This window comes from Corvus moneduloides, chromosome 5 (assembly GCF_009650955.1).
Source record: "Corvus moneduloides isolate bCorMon1 chromosome 5, bCorMon1.pri, whole genome shotgun sequence".
Lineage (NCBI taxonomy): Eukaryota > Metazoa > Chordata > Aves > Passeriformes > Corvidae > Corvus > Corvus moneduloides.
The window spans coordinates 1,013,107-1,030,280 of record NC_045480.1 but is presented as its reverse complement, the minus strand read 5'-3'; the positions used below and the strand labels follow the sequence as shown (position 1 = coordinate 1,030,280).

Here is a 17,174-nt window from a genome sequence, read left to right as displayed (position 1 = left end):
GGGGAAGGAGGCAACTTTCCAGTCACCCGGATGGGGATGGAGAATGCTGGGGAGCTTCTGGGCTCCCTCAGCCCAGGGAGCTCCAGGGAAGAGCCACGGAATGGGGTGGGGTGGAAAGGACCTTAAAACCCATCTGGTTCCACCCCCTTCCACTGGACCAGGATGCTCCAAGCCTGGTGTTCGTGTCCGTCTCTTCCCATATTTTCACCCCCTTCCCAGGGTGCTCCTTGCTCCCTCCTGGGGTTCTCCCTCCCTGGATTTGGTTTTTCAGCCCATTTTTCAGCCCGTTCACAGCCATGAAATTTAAGGGATCAAGATGATCTTTAAGGTCCTTCCCAACCCAAACCACGCTGGGACTCTCTGATCCTGAACTTGAACAAACAAGGTCATGCTTCGGGGTGCCACAAAGATGCTTTTCCCCCCCCCAGTTTTTTGGGATTAATCAACCCCCTCTGCTGGTGCTCCTCAAAAACAACCAATGCAATAATGATGAAAACACAAACCCACTGTTTTATTCTTCAAAACACTGAGTTTGGTGGGGAAATGCAGTCAACCAGAGGAAAAAAAAAAGCCAGACAAAGAGAATTATCTGCGTGTCTTTGTGTTGCTCTTTTCAACGGTCATTGGAAAAGAGGGAAAACAAAGAATCCTGGGGGGGAAAAAAAAAAAAAGGCAGCTTTGCAGCATGTCAAGGATAGTCAAGCAACAGCTGAGCTCTCCCAGGCTTTTACTCACGGAGTGAGTCCTCAGGGCTGCGATGGTTTTGGACAGGGCCATCTCCCACAGCTCATCAATATAGGCCCGGTTGACCAGGCCCTGGGTCGTGTGCAGGATGTGATCCTCCACCACAAAAAACCTGCAACGGGCAGAAAATGGCATCGAAACTTCCAACTGGAGAGATCAAAAGGCATCCCCGAGCCCCTGAGGCGACGCGCGCGCATCCGCGGGCCGCGGGCCTGCTCGGATTTGAGGGATCTGTCAAATCCAGGCGGCACCAAACACTTCATTCCCCCATTTTTAACAGCACTGGGTTCGAGGAGTGAGTTAAAACACTCCCAGAGCCACCCTGTGTGTACACAAAGGCAGAATTCCCCCTCTCCGAGTTCTTCACCTCGTTATTCCCACAAGAACCACGGATTAAACTCTGCTCCAGCCAGCAGCAATCCCATTACAAGTGGGTAAAAAGCTCTAACTGCAGGGAAAACGCTCTGACTGCGGGGAAAAATGCTTTATCTGCAGGGAAAAATGCTCTGACTGCGGGGAAAAATGTTTTAAGGGCAGGGAGAAATGCTGTAAGTGCAGGGAAAAATGCTGGAACTCCAAGGAAAATCCTCTCTCCCACCCAGCTCCACCAAGTGCTCCCAGCCATTTCCAGACAACCAATTCACTCCAATCTCCAATTATCAAATCTGCTGCTCCAAAAGAAACTGTTTTTCAGGGAATGAGGGTGGGACTGGACATTTTAAACAGCAACACACGAATTTCCAGGTGTGTTTTCCAAGGAAATCCAGCTCAGGAGCAGGGAGCTGCACGAGGAGAGCAGCAGACATGGAATTTGTGGTGGTCATAATTAGGCATTGAAATTATCCTCATTATTAGCTGAAGAAACAACAAATCCTATCCTATTTTTATGGATTAGCAGCCTTTGGAATTCTCCTCTCGGAGCTCAGTTTTGGAAGATTCTTGTCCAATTTGAGCGTGACAAAAAGCAGCTCTGGGGAACAGAGAATCACCTCCTTCACCAGGAAAATAATTAGAGAATAATTACTCAATATTCCAGAATTATTAAGGCAAGAGGGCCCATTCATGTCATTAGTGGGGCAAGTAGATGCACATAATCCACAGGGATCATTTATCCCCAAATTCCCAGAAACTCCCAGGCTGCTACAAGAGCTGGCAGGTCCCTCCTCGCTGCCCCCAGTGACACAGCAAAGAGGATAAAATCCACTTTACAACACTTAAAAAGCACGAACCACCTTTTTTTGGGTCCTGTTTTGGCTTCAAGGACCACCAAAAATATCGACATTCCTTCCTCTCCCGGTTTTTTTCGCGCTCCTCGGCAACCCAGGGCACGCATTTTTAGCAGGGCCGTGTATAAAAGGAACACCTACCCTACAATTTGATTGAAATACTTCCTGTAGCCGTCTAAAGTTTCGTGCTGCAACAAAGAGAGAGGGAGCAGAGGTTAAAACCCAGGTGGCCGAGGGCAAAGGGAGGCTTTAGGGATGAGCCACGGGCAGCAGGAGCCCAGGGACAACATTCCAGCTTGGGAAGGGCAGGGCACACTGACCATGTTGGAGGGCGGCTGCAGCACCAGCCGGGCTTGTTTTCTCCTCTGCTTCCTGTAGTAGCTCTCAAAGGTCTCCCGGGCACCCTGGAAAACAGGGAAGGGTGGTTCCAGTCAGTAGGACGGGCACGAAGAGGTCACTCGGAATATAAATCATGGAATTGCTGAGGTCAGAAAAGCCCTCTGAGATCACAGAGTCCAACCATCCCCAGCACTGCCCAGGCCAGCACTGCCCCGTGTCCCCAAGGGACACATCCACAGGGCTTTAAATCCCTCCAGGGATGGGGAATCCACCCTGCCCTGGGCACTTCCAAGGCCTGAGCACCCTTTCCATGGGGAAATTCCTGCTGCTGTCCACCCTGAGCCTGCCCTGGCCCAGCCTGAGGCCGTTCCCTCTCCTCCTGTCCCTGTTCCCTGGGAGCACAGCCCGACCCCCCCGGCTGCCCCCTCCTGGCAGGGACTTGTGCAGAGCCACAAGGTCCCCCCTGAGCCTCCTTTGCTCCAGCCTGAGCCCCTTTCCAGCTCCCTCAGGAATTCTCCAGCCCCTTCCCAGCCCCGTTCCCTTCCCTGGACAGCTCCAGCCCCTCAGGGTCTCTCCAGAGCTGCCCCCAGCACTGGAGGTGCCCCAGCAGTGCCAGCCCAGGGGACTGTGGACACAGGGTGGCCCTGCTGCCACCCCAGAGCTGGCACATTTAATATCCAACCCTGTGTTCCTCCAGCACATCTGTGGAACTTTCCTCCAAAATTCCATTCAAGTATCAGAGGATAAAGAGATTTTCTGAGAACACCGAGTCCGACCCCAACTGCTGAGGTCCAGGAACGTTCCATGCCCAGTTCCCAGTGTCACTGGGCAGGTGTGGGATCCAGAGGGATGTGTCCAGCTGCTTTCTGGACCATAATTTGGACAAATATCGGATTTATTTATCCATGGGGCAGTGAAACAACCAATGATGGTGTCAGCAAAGAGAAAGGGGGGCCAAAGGACATCAAATCCACAAATGGGAGGAATCCAAGGCCAGGCTGGATATTGGGGCTTGGAGCAACCTGGGATAGCTGAAGGTGTCCCTGCCCATGGGCACTGGATGGGCTTTAAGGTCCCTCCAACCAACCCATCGTGGGGTTCTGTGAACCGCAGAACTGTTTGTGAGGGGTGCAGCACTGCAGGGACCGCTCTGCAGGGCTGGGAGGAACAACCTCCAGAGCGCACTGCTCCAGCTCGGCCGGGGCTCCCAGTGCCCACAGCATTTCCACCCCAACAGCTGAACCCCACGCTCCTTCCCACGGGCATCACCCCCGGGCTGGGCTCTGAACAGCCCCTCTGGGGTGGTTTTTGTACCCAACCAGGCTCTACCTCAGCATCCCAAGCCCTGAGATCCCCCAAAATCCAAGGATCTGCAGTGCTCCAACATCTGCCCCCCCACCCCGGCCCCCAGGCCATCAAAGCCTGGATGTTTCATCCCTGCCCGTTCCTCCCTCCTCCACACCCGCCCTGTTTCTGTCTGAAATTGGATCACAAACATTTGCAGGGAAGGGACAACGTCTTGCTTTGAACTGTTGGGAGCCAAGGGAGAGAGGGGGGAAAAAAAAAAAACCCAAAAAAAACAACAAAACACCAAAACTCCATCTCATTTAGAATTCACAAAACAAACAACATGCAGCAACAAATATCACCTGAGCGAGGCACCAGCTGTCAACCTGCTCCTCTCCAGAAAATGAACTCATTAAAAGCAAAACCTGATGGTAATTTAATGATTCTCCAGCTGTTGTGGCATTACACAACCAGGCTGCCTCAGGATGCCCTCAGCTACCGAGGGCTTGTGAGGAGCCATAGCCTGACTTGCTCCTTGTTCTCCCCAAGTGCAGCTCCAGGCCCCAGCAGGAATCAGCATCCTGGGGATGCGCCCAGAGCTCTCCCACCTAAATCTGCCCTTCCCACAGGGCCTAAAATCCGTCCCCAAAATGTTCTCAGAGGCTAAAATCCATCCCCAAAACGTTCTCAGGGGCTAAGATTCATCCCCAAAACCTTCCCAGGGGCTAAAATCCATCCCAAAACCTTTTCAGGGGCTAAAATCCATCCCCAAAACCTTCTCAGGGGCTTAAATCCATCCCCAAACCTTCTCAGGGGCTAAGATTTATCCCCAAAACCTTCCCAGGGCCTAAAATCCATCCCCCAAACATTCCCAGGGGCTAAAATCCATCCCCAAAACGTTCTTATGGCCTAAAATCCATCCCCAAAACTTTCTCAGGGGCTAAAATCCATCCCCAAAACCTTCTCAGGGGCTAAAATCCATCCCAAAACCTTTTCAGGGGCTAAAATCCATCCCCAAAATCTTCTCAGGGCAAAAATCCATCCCCAAAACCTTCTCAGGGGTTAAAATCCATCCCTAAGATGTTCTCAGGGCTAAAATCCATCCTCAAAACCTTCTCAGGGGCTAAAATCCATCCCCAAAACCTTTTCAGGGGCTAAAATCCATCCCCAAAACCTCCCTGCTGCCTGCATGTGCACTGTGAAGGAATGTGGAGATTTAGAGTGTGGATTTTGTCCTCGAGTTGTGCTTTTCATCCTGGCTGAGATCAGCGGGGCTCAGGAGGAGCAGCTCCCGATCCGTGCCAGGCACATCCAGCCCCCCTGGCAAATCCAGATCATAAATCCCAGCTTTTCCCCATAATCAGGTTCAGGATCATCCTGAACCTACGAGGAACTTGACATTTTATGAGAAATTTTAGAAGCAGAATCTGTGAACCAACGTTTTTCTCTCTCAGCTCTTCCCAGCGCTCCCAAAAGCTGTTTCCCTCAGGGAAGGGAAGGACCCCGAGGCAGAAATCAGGGATCTACAGGTGACACCCAGAATGAGGAGGATTACTGCAGCTTTGATCAAGCCAAGAGATAAAAGCAGGTGACAGTGATACATGAAGTGATGAAATGATAAATTCCGAGCAGGGAGCTGTGATCTCCCTCTGAGCCCCTCTCCAAGGACTGAAGCTGGGGATCCTCAGGATCCTGGTGTTGTCCATCTCCTCTCCACCACAGGAAAACCAAGGGAAAAGGGATTGTCCTGCTCCCACCCCACCACTGAGGGGACCAAACTAAAGGGATTTATTAAATTCTGCTGGGCCTTGGCTCTCCAAACCCCCATGAGAAGCACAACCCCCCCCCGATCATCTCCATCCTCATCAACCCATCCCTGGTGCCATCACCGGCACCTTGGAGTGAAGCCACTCCTTAAGCTGGAGGAAATTAATTAAATAATTGAATTTCTGGGGCCAATTTAAAACTGAAGGGTTTTTTTAACCATTTCTTTAATAAATGAACGTGTGGCACCATCAAAGGCAGGAGCGCAGCGAGGTGGAGCCGCCGCCACCACCAGCGCCAAGGTTGGACACTCACACCAGAGAGCTCGTCTGGTTTTACACAACCTCACCTGGAAATTAATGAGCCATTAATTAATTCATCACTGAACTTGCAGGAGCTGTGATTTCCCCAATACTTCGTGGTGGCCTCGAGGACTTATTGGAATCTCCAGGAGCAGCTCGTCAGGAGGCCTCAAACCAATCTTAAGAGCAGATTTTGAAGGTTTCTGCTGAGACCGCACCAAGTCCAAGCAGAGCTGGGATCACTCCCTCATCCTCCTGCTCACCCCACCCCACCCCACCTTCCTTCAGGAAAGAAAGGACAAGAAGCCATCCCACACCTGGCTGTGCTTCCAGCACTTCCAGTGTCCCACCATGGCCGTGTCCTCCCCAGTTCCACAGAATTCCAGACTGGTTTGGTTGGGAAAGGACCTGAAAGATCACCTCATTCCACCCCATTCCATGGGCAGGGACACCTCCCACTATCCCAGGTGGATCCAAGCCCCAGTGTCCAGCCTGGCCTTGGACATTCCCAGGGATCCAGGGGCAGCCCCAGCTGCTCTGGCAATTCCAGCCCAGCCCCTCCCCACCCTCCCAGCCAGCAATTCCTTCCCAACATCCCAGCCCAAGCTCCCCTTTCCCACTGGGAAGCCATTCCCTGCCTCCTGGCCCTCCAGGCCTTGGCCCCAGTCCCTCTGCAGCTCTCCTGGAGCCCCTTTAGGCCCTGCAAGGGGCTCGCAGCTCTCCCTGCCTCCTTCCCTTCTCCAGGGCAACATTCCCAGCTCTCCCAGCCTGATCCAGCCCTGGAGCAGCTCTGGGGCCTCCTCTGGATTTGCTCCAGCAGCTCCCCACCATTCCTATGGTGAGTTTTTCCCACCAGCTCCTCAGGAGCGCCACAGGATGCGGGAGCTCCCCAGGTCCTGGGGCTCAGGGAAGAGGGAAGCACGGGAACCACAATTCCCAACTCCATCACTCAGCTCCTTCACCACGAGGACAAACCCCAGGCCAGGTTTCCATCCCTGTTTTACCGACGGCTTTGAGGAAGGTGAAGCGCCTGGACCAACTTCAGCACAATCTCTGGAAGTTAAAATTATTCTGGAATGACTTCCAGAGGAAAACTCTGTTTTCCACAGGCAGGAGAAGCTGAAGGGATCTGAGCTGGGCTGGAGATGCCACAGGAAGGCCTCACCATAACATGACTCCCACCCTTGGCTGGATTCTCCTCAGCCTTGGAAGGTTTTGGATGCCACCTCCTCATTCCAACCCAACAAACGGCTCGAGCTGCAGCAGAAGGGAAGGAACAGCAAAGACCTCTGAAACCATTCCCAAAAAAAAAAGAAAATCAGAGAATCCTATTCACATTTTAGCAGTTTCCTGAAAATTTATGGCCCAGGGAGCTGCCAGTGTGACCAAAACCATCCCCTCCCACAGCACTGCTCCCTGGGTTTTCCTTCCTGAGCCGTTTTTGGCTGCCCCAGGAATCAGGGACTCTCTCACGAGAGGTGACTCCAACTCCAAACTTGTCCTCCCCAAAGCCCCTCTCTTGACCCTGCTCCCATTTTTCATCCTCCCAGTTCCATCCCTTTCTCTTAAGTGCATTTCTCCCTCATCTCCACAGATATTCTCATTGCTCCCACATGACATTCCCCTCAAAATGGAAAATATTTCTTCCTCTTCGTGGCAGTTTGAGCTCAGACCACCCAGTTTCCCACATTTGATCCATTTAGGACTATTCAGCTGCTCAGGTCTCCAGATAATCCATTACTCCTCTGAATCCCATGTCTGAATCCTGTTTTCCTCTGGGTAAAAAACCCAAAAAAGCAGAAAACCAAACGAACACATCAACCACACCAAAAAAGCTTCCAGAGCCAACCTCAAGACCCTGAGTTTTCCAGGCTACTCAGCTGAAACTCCAGATAGGATTTGTGTTTTAGGGCTGCTCTTCTCTCACAGTCCGAGTGAGAGAACGAGAGGAAGCGGCCTCTTGGGAAGGTTTAGGTTGGATATCAGGGAAAATTCCTCATGGAAAGGGTGGTCAAGCATTGGAACTGCCCAGGGAGGTTTGGAGTCCCCATCCCTGGAGGGACTGAACAGCCCTGTGGATGTGGCATTTGGGGACACGGTCAGTGGTGGCCTTGGAACAGCTGGACCCGATCCTAGAGGGCTTTTCCAACCTCAGTGATTCCATGGAATCCAGCACTGGTGCTGGGCAGAGAAGCAGCTCCTTTTCCATTCATCCCCTCGGTTTCAATTCCAGTTTCACCCAGCTCTCAACCCCTCTGAGGGAGCAGAGGAATCCAAAGCTGCGCTCCCAAAGTACCCATTCCTTGTAATCACCGGTCCAGGAAAAACCCTCAATAACGCCTCATATTTGTAAAATTACCGGGCAGAACTTCCCTGCTCAAATTAGCCCCGGAGTTCACAGAGTTGGCAGGGAGAGGGGGATAATTACGAGCGGGGATGAACACCACAGAAGGGAAAACAGAGGATAATCACAAGAAAGCAAAAACAGCAGCTGAACAAACCCAAAAATGTTTCGGGATTCGGGAGCAGCGCAGAGCTGAGAGCCAACCGAGCTGGGATTACAGCGGGAAAAATGTGCTCCCGGTTTTATTCTCCAGGAACCATTAAAATGCCCAGGGAAAGGGGACTTGCAGAGTTTGGATGACAATGGTTTGGAGCACAACTTCTCCTCACCTTGTGCATTTCACGTACTTCCCACCTGGATAACGCAGGATATCCATAACCCAACATTCCCGTGCGGTATCAGTGCCTGAGCCATCCCAAACCCTTCCCCATCTGGAACACCATTAATCATTCCCTAAAAATCAGTGAATCTCCTGAGCTCTTCCGTTAAAATTCCATCCCAGTGACAGCAAGGAAGGGGGTGTGCTACGAGATCTGCTGGGAAGATTCCTCCTTGGAAAACCCAGGTCGTGCCAGTTTACTGTGGATCTATTTACACCAGGAAAATAAATCCACAGAAACCATGGAAACAGCCCAAATTCACCAGAACATCCCAATTTTACATCCTCTGGAGAAGGTTTCTGTACCCCCTGACTCACAGAGCAGCAAAGTCCCGTCACTGCAGCTCTGGTTTAAATAATCAGGGACAAATCCAGCTCTAATTCCGTGTTTGGAGAATCCTAAACCCAGCACCCACCTGGATTTATTCACGTAACAGCACTAAAATCATGGAATTACGGAGTGGTTTGGGTTGGGAGGGACCTCAAAGCTCATCCAGTGCCAGCCCTGCCATGGCAGGGACATCTGCCACTGTCCCAGGCTGCTCCCAGCCCCAGTGTCCAGCCTGGCCTGGGACAACCAGTAAAGCTTTCCATGAGGCCCACGACAAGCGGGATTGGGGAACAGGAATTCTGGGACCTGCTCCCTCCACGTCTTCACCAAAGACCTGCAGGAGGACTGGACAAGGCCTCTCCACTTTGGGGGAGTTTTCGCCCAAACTGGGTGAAAACTCAACAGAGTCAAGGCAGGGCCAGCAGCTGGAGAGGTCTGGGCAGGATGGGGGAGCAGCCCAACGTGGTGGAATCCAAAAGGCCAAATTCCAAACATCCCTCGTGGAACAGGAGAAACCCTGAACGCCTCACAATGACACCAACTGGGACCACTGCTTTGGGAGCTCCTCTGTGCATAAAGATGGGAATTTTGGGCAGACGGGAAGGTTTCCCACAAGGAGAAGAATCAATATCCCTGAGATCGGCTCAGGTGGTCAGAGCAGGGTTTGATCCCTGCATGATTCCCTTCAGAGTTGGACTCCATGACCCCTGTGGGTTCCTTCCAGCTCAGAATATCCCGTGATTCCATGAAACAGCACAAAGAATTCCCAAAGGTGGACCCAAATCTCCATCCTTGCAACCTTTCCAGGCCAGAGCGGACAAAGCCCTGAGAAACTCGGTCTGCCCTCCCAGCTCCAAGCAGGAGGTTGGACTGGAGCCCTCCTGAGGTCCCTTCCCACCCAGGTGGCCCCATCCTGGGAGAACACCCTCTACAACCAGGCTGCACAGAGCTCCCAGAGCCTCTGAGTACCCCCCACACCACTCATCTCCCAGCCTGGGCTCCAGGTGCCCTGATCACCAATCCTCTCCCATGTTCTAGGAGAAGGAAAGGCCAGATTTGAGGTCAGAATCCGATTTCACAGTTTAGGTGATTCCAGTCTCGTTCCAACAAAAATCAGGATTTCCTTCCCTGCCGTGAGCAGAGCCCTGGGCTGTGCCACCCTCACTGCCTGAGACAGCCCCAGCTCACGGCTTCATTTGAATTTGCCTGCGAGTGCCAAACAACTCTTGGCATCGTATCCACCCCAAATCCACTCCATTCCACTGGATCCCACCTCTACTCCCCTCTCACAATCCTGGAATTTCATGGAAATACCCCCAACCCAACCCCGATTGCTCAACAGCTCAGAGCAGCAGCTTGGATGGGACAGATCTTACCAAAAGCAGCACAGAAGCTTTAAAACCTTAAAAATCACCTTTTTTTTTTTTTTTTTACCCCAAAATCAGCTGAAACAGGCAGGTTTTTTAGGGAGAGATGATTGTCCAGCACTTCAACAAACACCAGGAGCTTCCCACCAGTGAGGAAGGAGCTGCCAAGAAAAGCAGCTCAGAAAATAATCCCGACATGCCCCGGAGATCTGTGCAGATAAGAGAGCCCCGGTAGCCACTAATGAGGCACAAAGAGTCCGACTCGCGAGCAGATGCTCCGCTTGGAAAACGTAAATATTCCCAACAAATCTCACGGAGCGCATGGATGTTCGCAGGTGCTCGGCGGGGAAAGCTTTGCCGAGCTGGGATCAAACAGGAGGCTCCTGTTTGTTGACTGTAAACACCCCCTCGATACCGAAAACAAGGAGATGAAGTGGAGCAGGAGTTGCGTGGGGGGAAGAGAGAGTGGCTGGAAGAGGCCTCTCCTCCCAGCGGGAAGGGTTTGGGCTCTCTCCACCCAGCCCTGACCCCGACCTGTGTCCCGGATAAAGGAACAGCCATCCATTCCTTCTGCAGGGATTGAATCCCGAATTTCACAGGGAATTTCACCTTTCAGGTGCTTCAGGGCTTGTATCCAGCACCAGGGCATGGTTCCCCTCCTGATTTAATGGGCTCGGAGTCAAGCACTTAAAAATAAATTAATTGAGACCTGGTGAAGAGGAAGGAGGCCAAGAAGCACAGGCAAAGCTGATGCCAAAGGAAAGGAATCTGCAGAGGTCAGGAGAGGTGGTGGAGTCCCCATCCCGGGAAGTGCCCAAGGCCAGGCTGGACACTGGGGCTTGAAGCAGCCTGGGATGGTGGGAGGTGTCCCTGCCCACGGATGGGGTGGGAATGGGATGGGATCTAAGGTCCCTTGAGAGCCGAATCATTCCATGATTCCATGAAATGACCCCTAACCGAGAACCAGGCAGGTCCTCAGAAACCCCACCTGGAAAGGTCCACGGAAGATCCAGCTCTCCCTTCCCTCTCTCCCCTCCTTGGCTTGGCAAATTAATTTAAAGCAAACTTTGAAAGCAACAAAAATTTACAAAGCAAAAGCAAGGGGAAAAAAAAAAGGGTTGAAATCTGGGTCCAACAAATTCAATGACCTCCCCAGCTCCACTGAGTCCGAGCTCCCGGCCAGGCCCGCTCGGGACAAGAGGGAACACACGGACAACAAGGAACAGCGGACAAGGAACACATGGCAATCAAAACATCAGGGAACTGTTTTAAACCCAGTTCTCTCCAGGGGGAACTGTTTCAAACCCAATTCTCTCCAGGGGGAATTGTTTCAAACCCAATTCTCTCCAGGGGAACTGTTTCAAACCCAATTCTCTCCAGGGGGAATTGTTTCAAACCCGATTCTCTCCGGGGAAAGGTGCTGGAGGCTTTGCCTCGGCTCTGGTGCAGAAGCCATTGCTCGTCCCAGCCTCCTGGCACAGCCTCTCCCGCTCCCCACCAGCCACGGAAGAGTTAACCATGAGGAAAAATAGGTGAGATTCCCCCTTTTCCCCCTTCCTCCGAGGCAGACACCCAACCCCTCCTCTCTGCTCCTTCCTCCCAGCAAACCAGGCCATTACCCCGGCCCAGAGCCACAGCCCCATTGTTCCCAGCTCTGGATATGGAAAGCAATATCCATTTTCCATTTAGACCAGGGCAAAGCCTTTAATTTCAGCCTCCTGCCTGCAGCTGGAGTTCCCTTTTAACTGCTGGGCCACAGGAGTGAAGACAGTTTTATATGGAGGGAAACGCTGCAAAGGCCACTTTAATATGGTCACATGTGGGACGGGGGGAGCCGTTCCGAGGGCCCGGTAATGAGGGGCAGAGGGATATTGCACTTCCCATCTGGCTGCTCTGCACAGCAGGGAAAAGGCTCTCCTGGCTTTTTAAGGACAGGCCCCACTGCAGTAAAACAAAACACACCAAACAAAAAAAAACAAATAAAAGAAAAATAACAAATAAAGCGTGAGGAGGAGATGCCCTCTAATGTTCGAGCCCGGCAGCACATCCATGGAACGGGGGGAAAAATTGGGAGAGCGGGGCAGGGATGAGGGAAACAACAGGGGTTTGGGGTATCCCGGAGCTTTGGGATCGCCCCACAGCTGGGACAGGTCCCCCACACGCTGAGGAGGGGTGCCAGGGCTCAGCTCCTCGGCCATGGCCACCCGTGCTGGTGTTGGTGGCCCTGGAGTGACCCGGGAAGGCCCTTCCTGTCCCGTCCTGTCCCGTCCCGGCTGCTGCCCCCACAGCTCCCGGCAAATCTGCCGGGAACAGATCGGGGAGCAGCGCTGCAAGAGGGACAACAGCCTGATGAAGGAGCCTGGCTTTGGGAATCCAGCGTTAATCCACGGAATACCTTCCCAAAGGGCTCTTGGAGCAGCCGGGTCCTGCCGGAGCCTTCCCAGCTCCGTCTAATTAAGCGTTAATTGACCTCTGCTTTGCACAACCTCTGACCCGGGGTCGGGACAGCAAAGGAGGAGTTTCCATCCCAACAGAGCATCCCAGGGATGCAAAGGGCTCCGATCCCAGGGATGCAAAGGGCTCCGATCCCAGGGATGCAAAGGTTGGAGATGAGCTCACCTGGCTCCATCTGGAGCAGAAGCCAAGGTTGGACGAGGTGGGAATTGTGTCCCTGGGCCCCCTCAGGTGAGAGCCCACCTGCAGAGCTGCCCCAGCCCTGGGGCCAAGAGCAGAAGGACGTGGAGCTGCTGGAGAGAGCCCAGAGGAGGCCCTGCTCAGGCCACCACTGCTCCATGTCCCCAGGTGCCACATCCACAGGGATTTTAAATCCCTCCACCCCTGCCCTGGGCAGTTCAAATGCTCGAGCACCCTTACCATGAAGGAATTCTTCCCAATATCCACCCTGAGCCTCCCCCGGCACAGCCTGAGGCTGTTTCCCCTCATCCTGTCCCTGTTCCCTGGGAGCACAGACTGACACCATTCCCTGCTTTCTGACCAGGTCTGTCCCCATCCAGGCCAAGCTCCTGCATCCCAGCTGCAAGAGAAGTGTCTCTATGGAGGCATAAACCTCCAAATCCAGGGAATTTCAGGGATTTTCAGGCTGAGGGAAGCTCTAAGGTGACAGACAAGTGGCCACAGCAAATCTTCGAGCAATCCAAGATGCGAATTCCACCTCAATCCCATTTCACAGGTTTCAGTGTGAACCAGAGATGTTTTCCTTTCCCTGGAATATCAGGAGGGAATTCCACGTTCTTGGTGCTGCTCAGTTCATTTACTGAGGGCAGGGCAGGGTAGGGTTTCAGGCTGGATCGTTTCTTTTGTTGTTCTGCTCAGCCAGAAGAGCTTTTCCTCAAACCAGACCAAGCCAGGAGTGCTGCCCCAATCCAAGATGGATCTCCCATCCCATCATCCCACCTACAGAGGGCTTTGCCTGGATGAACAGCGAACGCGTGGCCAGCCTTCAGAACATCGAGTTTGGATCTACCACCCCAATTCTCCAGATTCCAAGGAGATTTGTTCATCCAGCAGGAAGAGAACGGCTCCAATCCTCCGCAAGGTTTCCCTGGGGGCTTTTTGGGATGTTCCAACCTTCCCTTTGGAGCAGCTGGAGGGAAGAAGGGCAGGGAAGTGCCGGGCGTGGGGCTGGGCCGGCGAGAGGGACATTGAACGTCTCTGGGGTGACAGCTCCGGCTTTCCCAGCCACTGCTGCTCCAGAGGGCTGGAAAAGCACAGGAACAAAGCTTCTCCCGAGATTCAGAGCCCTCAGTTCATCCATGAGGGGCAGCAGGCAGCAGAGGGTCCCCGGCAGGGCGGTGACACCGCGGACCAGTCAAACATCAGCCGTTCCTCCCGATTTTCCACGGCTTTGGTTTGGTTTCCAGCTGACAAAATCCACCAAGCAACACTGGATGTTCCCAGAGTTTACAGCAATGAGCAGGACCGGGCACAGAGCCGGCCCTTCCCGAGTGGAGGAGTTCCTGCCTCTGCTCCAAGGACAGACCCAGACACCTCCTCCTGCCGCGAAGAGGCTTCTGCACGTCACCCTCACTCCTGCTGCAAACTCCCCAGCAACCTGAGCATCCCGAGACCCGCCTGTCCCACACTGATCAGCCCTCCCTAATCCCAGATCTCCCCGTGGGAATGGGCTGGGTCATAAATCAGCTTGAGGAAAGGGCAAGGAGCTCCTGGGCTGCCGGGGAAAGGTGGAATCCTTCAGCTGCTGCAATGAAAGAAAAGCTCAGCCCCTGACTTATCCCACTTGGAGTTGCCCAGGATTAGGCCCCTGCATTCCAGAGGGCAAAAGAGATTCCCAAGGAAACGGGTGCTGATTCCAGAACGATGATCCTAAAAAGGGTTACAGCAGCTTGCAGGGCCTAAAGGGGCTCCAAGAGAGCTGCAGAGGGACTGGGACCAAGGCATGGAGGGACAGGAGCCAGGGAATGGCTTCCCAGTGGGAAAGGGGAGCTTGGGCTGGGATGTTGGGAAGGAATTGCTGGCTGGGAGGGTGGGCAGGGGCTGGGCTGGAATTGCCAGAGCAGCTGGGGCTGCCCCTGGATCCCTGGGAATGTCCAAGGCCAGGCTGGACACTGGGGCTTGGATCCAGCTGGGATGGTGGGAGGTGTCCCTGCCCATGGAATGGGGTGGGATGGGATGGGATGGGATGGGATGGGATGGAATTTAAGGTCCTTCCCACCCAAACCACTCCATGACTCCAGCATCCCTCAGAGACACCTCCACCGCACGGGACCCAAGGCGTTCACAGGGAACATCCTCCCAGGCATTCCCGGGAGCCCGGATTTCAATCCCTGGAGCAGAAACCTCCCGTGTTTTGCACCGAGCCTTCCCTCAGTGCAATCCCTCCCGGGGAGCCCAACCCTTGGATCCGGAGCTCCAGCCCCTCCTGCCAGCTCCGGGTGGAGGCCGGGCCCGGCCGAGCCCCGCGCCCGGCACCGCTCCGGAGGATCCCAGCGCTCAACAATGGGGGATCTGTCAGAGCCCGGCCCGAGCACCGGCCATCATCTGTTTCCCATAACTCCAGCTGACCTAAACTCCACGGGCTGAACAAGTAGCCTGTGTTTTTCATCTGGAAAACGCCGTGGAGCCGTTCCCACTCTGGCCTCTCCCTCCCCTGCCGGAGCCAGACTTGGGAGAAGTTACAAAGTGGTGATGTCGACAGAGATTTCCTCGTTATCCCCAGCAGCAGCACTGAACGTTTTCAGGTTGGGGTTTTGGCCGTCTCCTCCCGTCCCAGGTGCCCCCACACCGGGATGTGCCTTTCTCCCCCACCTCTCCCCGAGGAAAATCCCAGCCCGACACTTCCCGGTGTAAAAACGAGCGGAGCCGGATGCCAACCCCGTGCCTGTTTCATGATATATTTAAAACCCATTAAAACTTCATCAGGGATGAGCTGCCAGGGAAACAAACACATTCAGGACAAGCCCCACAGGGTCTCCCATGCGGAAAAGCCCTGGAGGACGCCGCTGGTGGGGAAAGCTCCGTGTGCAGGCCCCGGGAAGGAAGGAAGGGAGCGCTGGGAATCGGTCACGAGCCCGGCAACGAAGGATCCAACCCCCAGAGTTATCAGCTCTTGTCAGGGCTCCCATCCTTTAGTGGGGGGAAAAAATAACCTCCGATTAGGGAAAATGCAGGATGAGTCCTTGAGGAGGATGAGGAGCAGGTCCAGAGGGAGGAGGAAGGAAAATGTAGGGAAGAGAACACAACGTGCACCAAACCCCACCTGTTTTCCACAGTGCTGTGAGGTTCAAGCTCCCAGAGAGCCGAAAAGATCCCAAAATGGGGAAGTTTCCATGAGATGATTTGAGGTCAAAGCCCTTTGCTTTCCCCCTCCCTGGATCCCGTGGGATGGAGGGGACAAGCTCCCATCCCAGCCAGGAGCCTCAGCTCGCTCCCACAGCTCTGCTGTGAAATGTTTGGGTTGGAAAAATGACATTTCCATATTTATTATTGTGTTCTCCCATGGCAGAACAGGGGGGAACGCTCGGGGAGCAGGGAGAAATAAAAACAGGATAAACTCGTAAATAAACCTCCTGTTCCTGCTCATCCAGCAGGAGCTGCACCCTCCGTACTGGGAGAGAACTCGTGTCCCAGCAGCCCTTTTCCAACTTGGATTGTGCCCCTTTTTGAGGCAATAATCCATAAAAACTGATCCAAACAGAAAATTCCAGATAAAGGGATGCTGTGGAGTCCACAGGGCACACTCTGAGGAGCCAAAGCACATCTGGGGTGTTGGGAGGGGAACGGCCACGGAATGCGAGGACTCTGGAAGGGACGGGGCATCCAGAGGGACCTGGACAGGCTGGAGAGGTGGGACAGTGGGAACCTCAGGGAGTTCAGAATACAAAGTGCAAGGGCTGGGACCTGGGTCAGGGCAATCCCAGCACAAATCCAGGCTGGATGGGGAAAGAAGGGATCGGGAGCAGGCCTGAGAGGAGGATTTGGGATGTTGTGGATGAGGCTGGAATGGCCCAGCCCAGATCCCCCCAGCCCTGGGCTGATCCCAGCGTGGGCAGCAGGAAAGGTGGGAATTGTGTCCCTGGGCCCCCTCAGGTGAGAGCCCACCTGCAGAGCTGCCCCAGCCCTGGGGCCAAGAGCAGAAGGACGTGGAGCTGCTGGAGAGAGCCCAGAGGAGGCCCCGGAGCTGCTCCAGGCCTGGAGCCCCTCTGCTCTGGAGGCAGCTGGGAGAGCTGGGAATGTTCCCTGGAGAAGGGAAGGAGCCAGGGAGAGCTGCGAGCCCCTTGCAGGGCCTAAAGGGGCTCCAGGAGAGCTGCAGAGGGACTGGGGCCAAGGGCTGGAGGGACAGGAGGCAGGGAATGGCTTCCCAGTGGGAAAGGGGAGCTTGGGCTGGGATGTTGGGAAGGAATTCCTGCCTGGGCTGGAATTGCCAGAGCAGCTGTGGATGCCCCTGAGCCAGTTCCAACCAATTCCAACCAATTCCAACCAATTCCAACCAGTTCCAGCTGGATGCAGACAGTCCCGTGGTTGCCAGGGTGTCCCAGGGCCCTTTGTGACACGGGGGCTGTGACCCATTGTGACCCTGGAGCCCGGGGGACACTGCCAGGGATGCCCCTCGC

The 17,174-nt window shown here is 54.1% G+C and overlaps 1 protein-coding gene across 9 annotated transcripts in view; it reads right to left on the bottom strand.

The window, feature by feature from the left end:
- Nucleotides 1–17,174, bottom strand: part of EXOC6B (exocyst complex component 6B) — a 272,126-nt gene that overhangs the window by 117,125 nt on the left and 137,827 nt on the right. For all 9 annotated transcript variants that reach the window (XM_032108405.1, XM_032108407.1, XM_032108406.1 and 6 more), the window contains 3 exons: nt 2,291–2,374; nt 2,112–2,158; nt 736–856 (listed from right to left, as the gene is read on the bottom strand). In XM_032108405.1, coding sequence (XP_031964296.1) covers nt 736–856; nt 2,112–2,158; nt 2,291–2,374 — 252 coding nt within the window. The remainder of the gene's footprint in view (nt 1–735; nt 857–2,111; nt 2,159–2,290; nt 2,375–17,174) is intronic.